The sequence below is a fragment of the Microtus ochrogaster genome, chromosome 5, assembly GCF_000317375.1.
Source record: "Microtus ochrogaster isolate Prairie Vole_2 chromosome 5, MicOch1.0, whole genome shotgun sequence".
NCBI classification, from domain to species: Eukaryota; Metazoa; Chordata; class Mammalia; order Rodentia; family Cricetidae; genus Microtus; species Microtus ochrogaster.
Window position 1 is genome coordinate 39046467 of NC_022012.1, and position 11134 is coordinate 39057600.

An 11134-nucleotide genomic window follows, 5' to 3' on the forward strand; every position below is an offset into this window, starting at 1 on the left:
TCCTCCCCTCCTCCTCCTCCTCCTCCTCTTCCTCCTCTTCCTACTCCTCCTCCTCTTCCTCCTCCTCCTTTTCCTTTCTTCTTTGCTCCCTCCTCTCCTATTCTCCTTCCTTCCCTTTTCCTTTTTTTCTCCTCAAGAATAAAACTTATAGACTGCTTTAGGGCTAGAAGGAGGAGTAACGGGAATTTACTTCCAGATTTTAGAAGTGACGGTGTTTGGCAGAAAAACCCAGTTTCAGGGTCTCTGCAGGATGGGCCAGGGAGGACAGTTGATGGTCAGGGCCTGAAGGACCCAGGTGGGTCAGTCCCGGGTTGTCACACCGTTACACGTCCCTTTTCCCATCACCTTCTTTTTGTGAGTTGGTAATCACAAGACCTAGATCTCAGACCTGGTCCCAAATAGGAATTAGGAAAGTCTTGGATTCCCACTGTGGAGTGAGTTCCTTAATCGAACACCGTCTGCTACACATTAGGACTATTTGGAATGACAATAACATCCCCAGCCAGCTCGACTCCGCACCTCAGCCCTTTCTGGAACCAGGCAGCGTGGATTCAGGTTCTAGTTTCATAACCTCCTGGCAGTGAACTAGGGCTAGCCGCTTGATTTCTCTGTGTCCCACTTCTTCATCTGAAAGCGACCGGCAATAGATAACGCTTGCCAGTTATGGCGCACTTGGCCAGGTAGCTATGGAAAGCAGAGCCGGCGGCAGCGCTGAAGGCGCTTATGATGGAAGGGCCTTTCAGTGGGCCTGGATCGGTCTACTTTCCAGAAGTACCGGGCTCTACTGAGCTCTGACCTTGCCCAAAGCTTTCCTGAACATAGTGAGAGCCAACTGATGGGAGATTGGAACCCCTGAGAGTCTCATGAGGTCTTGGGCTGAATCTTGGATCAGAAAGTGAGAGTCATCTTCCTAGCTTCAGTAGCTTGTCCCTGTTCTCAGAGTGTCTCATTGTCCCCTGTCCTCACAGTAAAAGGACTACAGTTGATCTACAACCCTGGAGGTTCCCCTAGTTCTGACTTTCTTTAGTTTGGGGCCGGCTCCGGGGTTTCTTCTCTGCTGGTGGGACTCGATAATTGACCTCTCCGGCCACTAGAGGGCACACGAATTCCATCTCGTGCCTCTTGCAGGGCACATGCAGGGGGAATCCGCATTGCACCTTTCTCTGTCTCCTGGCACCAGCCTGGAAAACGCCTCTGACTCCTTATAACTTTGAAGCCTGCCATGGTGGCATGGTGGCTTCTTCTAGATGAGACGATGAAGGGATATGTCAATCAGACATTCAAGTTCAACTGCTAGGGCGGGACAGGTTGGAGAGGGCGGACTTTGCCGAGCTAGTTCGTTTCAGCGCCTTTGAGGGGGACGGGAAGCCCTTTTCGAGGGAGGGACCGGAGAGGTTGGGATGTCCAGCATTGGAGGTAAACTCAGGACAAACCTCCATCAGTTCTTCCCTTCAGATTTCCCAGCCTCTGCAGAGTCGGGGCGGTGGTAATATTTTCTGCACACCTCCTCCTCGCCTGGCACCGAGCCAGGTACTTTTAGGCTGGATATGAAAGTGCAAGAGCCGCGGGAGCTGGGCTCCGTCCCTCCTGGGAGGGACCCCATTAGCCTCCCCAGCTTCCGTTCCCCTTGTGAGCACTTCCATGCTTAGCTAGAGTCATTGGCCCTGCAGGTGAGGTCCATAGGTCTACCCCCCATCCGGGCTTTGGAGGAACCGTCCCAGCCAGCAGTACAGAACCTCCTGTCCTTAAGTTCTGAGCTTTGCGGGGTTGGCCTGAGCAAGCAGAACGCTCTGGGCAGGCTTAGCTTCACAGCCTGAGGGCTGCCGTACTTGTGTCTGGGAATGAGGTCTGGTTCCTTAGCTAGATCTGACGGAAATTCAAGGGAGTCTGTCTCTAGGTTACTCTGAAGTCTAGAGATCTCTCCCCCACAGGCCATGCCCTGCTCTCTTTCTGTCCCCCAAACGGAACTTAAGGAGAATGAGGTTAATAGCAGCTGCCAGGTGCTGAGCCACCAGGCAACAGTGTCCGGAGTTAGGTTTTCTGGAGGAGGGGGCTGAGGCATGGGGAGGTGAAGGAGTCTGCCTACATTTCTTACAGTTGATTGAGGCTAGAGCTGGAATAGAATCCAAGGTGTGTGTGGGGGGCATACTTCTGCCCCAATCTGTAGCTGTAATTTTCACTCAGCTGGCATCTCAGCTGGCCACACCCACACTTAACTCCCCAGAATCACCCCAACTCCTGTGTTCTGGCCCCCTGACTGGGTCCTCGCCCAACTCTGATGTCAGATTTTACCATGCCCTGACTTGTTTTGTCTCAGATGTGTGAAGAAGGTCCATCCCCGCCACGAGGATGTGGCCCTTGATAGTCCCAAAGGGCTCGTTCCTTCTCTTGCATTAGAGGCTTCCTGAATGTCACTTTCTCGGGGCCTTGTTCCCTGACCTCCCTGAATAAAACAACTGCCCTCTGCCATATGTTAGTCCTTACAATCCACATCATGTAATGCTCCAGACAACCACATTCCTACTTTTGTTGTTGTTCTATGCCCCCTCACCAGAATACAAGTCCCACAGTGTAGTGACTCTGCTTCCTAGTAGCAACTGCCAGGGCCTGAGACTGTACACCTGGCATACAGTACATTTGCTAGCATGAATGAAGGCTGGGAATGTGGCTCAGTCGGGAAAGTGCCTGGCGACCACGCATGAAGTCTTGTGTTTGATCTCCAGCAGGAAATAAACTGGGTGGGATGGCACACCCCTGGAATGCAAGCACTCAGGAACTGAGGTAGGCAAGTCAGAAGTTCAATGCCATCCTTAGCTACAGAGCTAGTTCCAGGACAGCCTGGACTATAAGAGGAGCCACACACACCCCCAACCCTGCAAAACAAAACAAAACAAAAACAAAAACCACAAAAAAAAACCCCACAAAAACAAAAAAAAAAGCAAAGCAACACAACAATAACAACAAATCCAGAACAAAAAAAACAACACAAAAACAAAAAAATGACGAAATCAGAAATGAACACGACTGAGGGAGTAATGGTGACTGCCACTGCTGGGTCTGCCTCTGAGCAACTCCCAGCCCTGTTAATACTAAATTAATTTTTCAGAGTGAAGTTTTAACAGTCTTGGATAAGGATCTTGGAATTAAGGTCAGGGCTAATCTGAGGCAGCCTGGGTCCACCTGAGGAGGTATTTTCAGCCCGGAAAATACAAGTCTCTGTGACTGCTGGGCCCTAGGCAGCTCACCTGTCTTCCTTAAGCTCTGCTCTGCTTAGAGTACCCTACCTAGTGGCACTTTTCTGACTAGCAGCACCCAGGCCCTGACCTGAGTCCGGTGCCTCAGACAGGACCTCAAAGAAATTTCTGTTTTTACCCTGACACCTGCCAACTCGAACCGGCTTTTTGCTGTCGTGTGTCCAGGCCGACATTTTCCAAAGGCGAGCTCATCTCCTAGGCCAATCAGCAGGTCCTTAGAGTGACACCTCTTCTCCTGGGACTCCTTGTCCCCCCTGTGTGCCCTCTTTCTTGTCTGAGAGAGCCTGGGGATGACCAGATGCCTGTGCTGGGCTAGGCGAGAGGGAGGCTTTCCCAGCCTTCACCACGCTTTAGCTGCCTGCCCCAAAGGGACAATGATGCTTCCCCTGGCAGAGGGGCTCTAGCACAGTCAAGATGACCAGAAGTATATGGAGAACAAGGGGGAACCAAGGCAAGCCCAGTGAAGCCTCTTAATTGGTTGGGAAATGGCATTAGGGAAGGTAGAGGCAAGTAGGGAGTCTGCTCACAGTGCCTTAGAAAAGGTTGAGGCCATTTGGCTCTCCATGATCTGGTAGAGTATTCGATGGCTTTCCTCTGCCCGTGTTCTGCCCCCCTCCTCCTGATGACCACATCTGGTGCCCCTCATGGGCTTTGCCTTCCCAACAACAGCTGTCCACCCAGCCAATGCCCCCTAACGCCACTGTTCTGCCCCTCTCCATCTACCCCCCCACGGATTATAGAGGGGTTGCAACCCTCCAGCCCTGTCTCCCAGCATCCTTACGAGATTATGGTTTTGTCTGCAGTACCCCCAGGACGGAGCATGGAAGTCACAGTCCCCACCACTCTCAGTGTCCTCAATGGGTCCGATACCCGCCTGCCCTGTACCTTCAACTCCTGCTACACCGTGAACCACAAACAGTTCTCTCTAAACTGGACTTACCAGGAATGTAGCAATTGCTCAGAGGAGATGGTAAGTCCCAGTGGAGGAGGAAGTATGGGGGGGGGGAGCAAGAGCCCCGAAAGCATAAAGCCCAACACTCCCATCCCTACATCTGCCCTAGACCAGGGCCTCAGAGGACTCTAGGTTAGGATGTCTGACACAGAGGGCATGATGTCACCACAACTGAATGGCCCTTTTGAGGCTAAACCCCCTTTCTTCGTGGGAGTCGGATGTGTCCCTATGATCCTCACTGCCCCTTGCTCAATCATCTGCCCCTGCTATTCCCCCCACCCCACCCCCGGACACCCCAGTTCCTCCAGTTCCGAATGAAGATCATTAACCTGAAGCTGGAGCGGTTTGGAGACCGTGTAGAGTTCTCCGGGAACCCAAGTAAGTATGACGTGTCGGTGACCCTGAAAAACGTGCAGCTGGAAGACGAAGGCATCTACAACTGCTATATCACCAACCCCCCGGACCGCCACCGTGGCCATGGCAAGATCTACCTGCAGGTCCTTCTGGAAGGTAAGGGGGGCTGGGCTGCTGAAAGACACTGACCCTTCTCCCCAGCTTCGGCACTTCAGGGAGAGACTGGCAGCCCGTCTCATCTCCAGGTGCTTGTGCTGGTGGAAGGCCTCCAAGCCTTCTCTCTGGCCTTGGGGGAACAAGCCAACCACAATCATAGCCCTTAGCAATAACAGCAGCTTTCGTAGGCTTGGCCTCTTTTCCTCCACAAAACCCATGGGGACAGGAGCTATTATGCCCATTGTATGGACGAGGAAACTGGGGTTCGAGCATATCATACAATCCCTAACTCCTACAGTCAAATTTGGGTCTGATCTCAAAGTCCCCAATCCTGAATACTCCACTCTGGGGCTGGAGGTGCTCATTGAGGAAGCTTGGTGGTAGGGATGTTTAGCCGTCAGTGGTCTAGGTTGCTTTGATTTTGACTAATGCCCTGTCCGTGAAGATGAGTCAAATCAGAGTCCCTCATATTTTGGGGAGCAGGGGAGACAGGACATCTTCTCCCCAGCTCTACGGCTCTGCTTCTTTTCCTCAGTGCCCCCAGAGCGGGACTCCACGGTGGCGGTCATTGTGGGTGCCTCAGTGGGGGGCTTCTTGGCTGTGGTCATCTTGGTGCTGATGGTGGTCAAGTGCGTGAGGAGGAAAAAGGAGCAGAAGCTGAGCACGGATGACCTGAAGACTGAGGAGGAGGGCAAGACGGACGGTGAAGGCAACATGGAAGACGGTGCCAAGTAACCGCAGCCCACCCCGACGCCCCTCCCTGTGTCCTGTGTCCTCTCGCTCTCTGCCCTGTACAGTGTGACCCTGCCTGCTCTCTCTTGGTGTGCTTCTCTCAAGCAGGACCCCAGATCGACCTGGGGCCTCACTTCCCATCCCCCCACCACCCATACCAAGGGTGACCTCCCTCCCTTTCATCCGGAAACTGCCTTGGTGTCTGAGATATGCGAGCCCTGGGGAAGCAGAGAAGGGTTCTAGCCTGTCAGTCTTTGCGGAAGAAAGACCATGTGTGTGGTCCCAAAGATGGGAAGGGGTGGGAGGGCAGTGGGAGAAGAGGCTGGTTGCCCATCTTGTCTACGGTTTGGTCTGATGGTGGTTTAAACTGTGGGGGTAGCAGTGTGTATGTATGCAGGGAGGGTGTCCTGTGCTGACCAGAGGCACCATGGGAATGACTCATGGTGGCTTTGCTGTGTTCCTCTGGCTACTCCCAGCACAGAACAACCATCAGGCTGGGGATGAAGGTGGGGTCCTGCCATTTGTGGGGCGCATTTTTAAAAATGTATTTCAAGTCAAGTGCATTTCGAGGGCGCTCAAGGAAAGCTGGGGCTGGGGCATTCCTGGACACGAGCCTTGGCCCAGAGAACTTGGCTCTGGCCTCATTTCCATCACTAGCTGTTCCCAGGGAGACTCTGGTTCTCTGTTGACTACGGCTCTCTTGGGGATACTGCAGAAGCATTGCTGAAAAAGCAGCATCAGGCAGGATCATGCCCCACGCTAGGGACCCCCAGCAGGATCATGTCCCACCCTAGGGACCCCCAGCAGGATCATACCCCACCCTAGGGACCCCCAGCAGGATCATACCCCACCCTAGGGACCCCCAGCAGGATCATACCCCACCCTAGGGACCCCCAGCAGGATCATGCCCTACCTTAGGGACCCCCCAGCAGGATCATGCCCCACCCTAAGGACCCCCAGCAGGATTATACCCACCCTAGGGACCCCCTAGCAGGATCATGCCCTACCTTAGGGACCCCCAGCAGGATCATGTACCATCCTAGGGACCCCCCATCAGGATCATACCCCCGCTACTGATCCCCCAGCAGAATCACGCCCCACCCTAGGGACCCTCAGCAGGAGACCTTTGTTGGAATCTGCTAGGGGACCAAGGGGTGCTGGCTTCATTACAAACACGTTTAGCTGCCTTCTCAAACAAGATGATCACCTAGGTCTCAGCCACTAGCAGCCAAGGCTCAGAACTCGTGTGTGTGTGTGTGTGTGTGTGTGTGTGTGTGTGTGTGTGTGTGTGTGTGTGTGTGTGTGTGTGTGTGTGTGTGTGTGTGTAGTGTGTGTGTATAGAGAGCAACTTCCTTCAGGGCTTCAGTTGGGGGTTTTTAGTTGCCTTTGGCAGGGTTTCCATCTGGTTTTTGGCAAGAAGAAAGAGAAGGCTGGAGGGCAATGTGAGCAGACTCAATAGAGCCTCTGAGCACTCACTGCCCCAGAACTCCCTTTGCAGGGGAGAGAGCTGCTCTTGTGCAAAGCCAACTTTCACTGCCGTTTTACTATCATTATAAGGAACTTGTCTAAGTCTAGAGCCGGGGAGAAAGGTGGGGTAGAAACCGCTCACTGGAGAGCATGGTGTTGGGAGATGCCCAGAGCCTCCTACAGATCAGGAGACTGAAGTGGCCAACAGAAGCTGAAGGAAGGTCTTGCCCAATTCTGGCTCCCTGGTCCCCACTTAGAACAAACAGAGCTTCCTGGTAGGAGGACCTCAAGTCTAGAAGGTGTTTGTGTGTGGTGGTGGTGGGGTTCATCTAGCCCCGCTCCGCTCCCAGGAATTCAGCCCCTATAAGCTCAGGGAGTTAGCTGTCCAGGGTAAGGAGTGAGTGTGGTGGATACAGGACCATGACAGTCTCAGGGACCAATCCTTGCCTCTGCTTATCAGATAGCCAACTAGAAGACACAATGAGAGCAGATGGGAGGTTTCCTTTAATTCACTTCCATTCAACAACCATTTCTTGAGCGTCTGCTCTATGCCAGGCACTGTGCTGGGTGCCAGGAGAATTACAAAGCCATAACAGGGTTAGAGACTGCCAGATCTGCACGGTAGGACCAAGATTAATATTTTGGTGCATCTACTTTTGCCTCTGTAGCCACTGCTTCCACAAGAGAGTCAGGGGAGAAGGAAGAAGGCTTTCGAATGTGGAGCTTGGGAAAGTAAGAGGGTAAGGGAAGAGGGAAGGTACCACTGGGAGGGGTCAGGGAGGTTGAGCATGGAGTAGGGGATGGTTATCCAACCAGAGAACTCCCAGTAAGGTGAATCTAGCCCTTCTGAAAGTTCTATACTCTTTGGCTCAGTACCTAACTGTCAGGCAACATACCACCAAAGGGAATAGGCTAAGCCACCAGGATGCCTGGAGCAGGTAGGCACTGTTTATCCTTCAAGCCAGCCAGCCAAGGGTGGAGAGATGAGTGGTGGGCACTTCAAAGCAGCTGGAACCAGAGGTGGTGGTATATACTTCGGCCGCTTGGAACAGTGAGTTCTCATCACCTTGCACAATGCCCTCTTCTCTCAGGATGCACTGACTTTGCTCACACTAGGTGGGCTACTTGTGAGATCCCCTGAGGGTTGTTTTAAGAAGGTCTGTCTCTTTAAGAAGCTGGAGTCTCTTGGGGTCTTTTTCTTTTCTGCCCTGATGGAGTGGGGTCCAGGGAGAGCAAGGGAGAACAATGCTGTCTCTGGACCCCACAGGCTGGGCCAGGAGCTGTTTCTGCCCCAGGTGCTTGCCCTCACGTTCACTTTCTTCTGGAGCGGCTTTAGACCCTCCTCCAGGGCCTCTGGGCTGTGAGGTTGGGAACAAAGCCAGGCTTCTGTGAGGTGAGGTGGGAAACCGTGAGATGTTTCCACCGGAGCCTTACTCGACCTTGCTTCCCAGCTTATGCCTGCAAACTGCTCTCTCGCTGCTGCGTGGGCTCTGGGCTCCACTGCTGGCTGCATGCTCCCACCACTGTGTTCTCAATCACTCCTGCCTTTCCTGCCCTCCCAGAACCCCCGCCACACATCCCATCTGCCTCTTCCTCCTAATTACGGGCCACTGCAAAGAAAGATGGGCTGGCTAACCCATGGGATTTAGCTTATGAGAACAAAGCACAATTTTTCAGGACTGAAAATGCCTTGAGGTGCCTTGGAACTGGCTTTGGAAATAGCTCTCTGCCCCTCCGGCGATGAACTCATCAGTTATTCCCAGTTTATAAAAAAGGAAAAGCTGATTGGGTCCACGTTTGCCTGCGAGTCTCCTTGGGAAAGCTGGGCTGCTAAATATTTACAAGATCAGGTAAAGGAGGCAGACAGGTGGAAATACCGGCCAGGTCCAAAGAAGTTAGTCCCAGGTCATAGGAATGGCTTGGTGCAGTTGGAACGGGTGATAAACCAAGAAAACTTTCTTCCTACATATGTCTTAAGGATAGACGGCCTTGCTGTGCCTCTTGCGGATGTCTTCCTTTATTGACGCTTGCTGATGCGACTGTACATAGCCTTTCTATATAGGTATAGATATATTATATATGCATATATAAAACATCTCACTATGCCCACCCCAAAAGTTACACTGTTGGGGCGAGGGCATAACCACGTCTCAGTGTTTCCTAGTAGATTCACCAAAGGTTCCTTATGGAATGTTCTTCATGCTTTTGGGGGAGAGCCCAGCTGCATAGCAAGCGCTTATGCATGTCTAGGTTCTACATGCTGTTTGGCGGTTGGAAGGAGTGGTTGGGAGGGGAGAGAAGCTTAAACAAGTGGTCTTCTGAGACCTGACTGCTGGGAACAGGCTGAGTTTCTTTAGCGGTTTGTCTGGTTGCTTGGATCTGTTGGCTGCAATAAACACACTGTCTCCCCTGAATATCTCTCTAGTGTGGCGTGTTTTGTTTTGTTTGTTTGTTTGTTTTCCAGGGTAGGGGTAGGAGGAGACTGGGGGAGGGGAAGGTTTTTCTGGGAGTCTGATGGGAAGCCCTAATGCCCTTTCATTGCCCAGACACCATGCATCCTGCTGAATCTGAGGGGACTCAAAATCACCCACATTGCAAAAAAAAAAAAAAAAAAAAAAAATGAAGTCTACCTGCCCACTCTTGTTTTTTCAATCTGCTTGCTCTCCTGGACCCCAGAGGACTCTGTCCTCCACAGTGCTTACTTTGAGACAGGCGACTGAGCATCCGCTTACTGTTACTTCTGGGATGAAGATGACCCTTACGCACCCAAGGCTGGCTGCTCTGCCGATGCCGCCTGCTCTTCCCATAGACAGATGGACCATCCTTCCTGCTCCCGGCTTCTTAGCAGTGTCTGACTAGGTAGTCAGCTCTCGGACTTGCTCTGGAATCCAGAAAGAGAGGATGGCAGCTGGTCAGAGAGCCCCAGTGCAGCTTCAGTGGAGAGGGTGGCTGCTGGGAAGCCTCTGTCTGGCAGCCTCTGTCTTCATCTGCATTTGTATCATGGTATCCTATTTACATAGTGCTGACTCAGCCTTCAGACATTCAAGGACCAGAGAGAAGGCTCAGAGGCTAAAGGTACTTTGTTACAAAGTCCAACATCTTCCATGCCTGGGACGTACATGACAGAAGGAGAGAACCAACTCCTGCATACACACACACACACACACACACACACACACACACACGCTAAAAGTGTAAACAATGTTCAAGACAAAGATTATCCTTCTGTCTAGGGACTTAAACTTTCTGAATGTCAGGGAAAGTGTGTAAGTAACTGGTCATTTTTCTCTAACATTTCTGCCTGTTCTCTGGCTACCCGGAGACCCTCCTTAGTGGTTAGTGGTCAGGAATACTCTAGGAAGATCTCAGGACTAGTGGCCCTAATACTTGTTACGACCACGGATGTGACCTGAGTGAGACATCAGGAAGGAAGCAGCAGTGTTAAGCAAAGGTGGCTGGTGTGGCTAACATTAGGAGAACCAGAGGATCTTGGTTTAGAAAGGTACCTATTCTCTGAAGCTCTTGAGTCCTGAAAGCAGTATGTCAGAGAGGATGTCTTCATACTCAACAGAAAGAGAAACTGAGGCAAGAGACTAAGTAGAAGAGACACTAGGGAGTCTATCTGGTTCCTTCAGGATGGACATAGGCACCAGATGCTTGGCCATGTCACCATCAATCATTCATTCTCTCTCTCTCTCTCTCTCTCTCTCTCTCTCTCTCTCTCTCTCTCTCTCTCTCTCTTAAATAACATTTGGAAGGTTTGGACTGGGCCTGACTTCTAGGAGGTGGGGATTCAGCCATTCACCTTAGTGTGATGTCTTTGACCTGCTTGAGCTCAGATGGGATAGTTTTGATTGCAGCTCCTTACCTTGGGGGAGAAGACTTCCCCACATCCTACCTCCTTCTCTGATTGGTCAGGCCATTGGTTTCCTGAGTTTCTCAGCCAGCTGAGAGGACCAAGCCAACCTATTCCTTCACAATCCTAAGGAGAAGCCACTTGTGGGATAGGAATATGGACCACAGAAAGGGAGCAAGCAAATAGATATTTCCAATCCTCAGGGATGGGAGGGCCAGCCCCACAGAATTCACAGCCAAGACTTTTCAGTGTCCTAAAGGGGAAACTGAGGACCAGAATTTGCTTAAGGCTGCATGTTGAATCAAGAACAGAGAGGGTCTTGTAGTGGGTTCAAAAATTACCACTCTTCCCTTCCTACAACCC

At 51.9% G+C, this 11134-nt stretch overlaps 1 protein-coding gene across 1 annotated transcript in view; it reads left to right on the forward strand.

The window, feature by feature from the left end:
• Scn2b (sodium voltage-gated channel beta subunit 2) overlaps nucleotides 1–9329 on the forward strand; it is a 13366-nt gene extending 4037 nt beyond the window's left edge. The window contains exons 2-4 of the mRNA XM_005347224.3: nucleotides 4058–4224; nucleotides 4506–4716; nucleotides 5252–9329. Coding sequence (XP_005347281.1) covers nucleotides 4058–4224; nucleotides 4506–4716; nucleotides 5252–5451 — 578 coding nt within the window. The 3' untranslated portion in view covers nucleotides 5452–9329. The remainder of the gene's footprint in view (nucleotides 1–4057; nucleotides 4225–4505; nucleotides 4717–5251) is intronic.
• Nucleotides 9330–11134: the final 1805 nt, after the last annotated feature.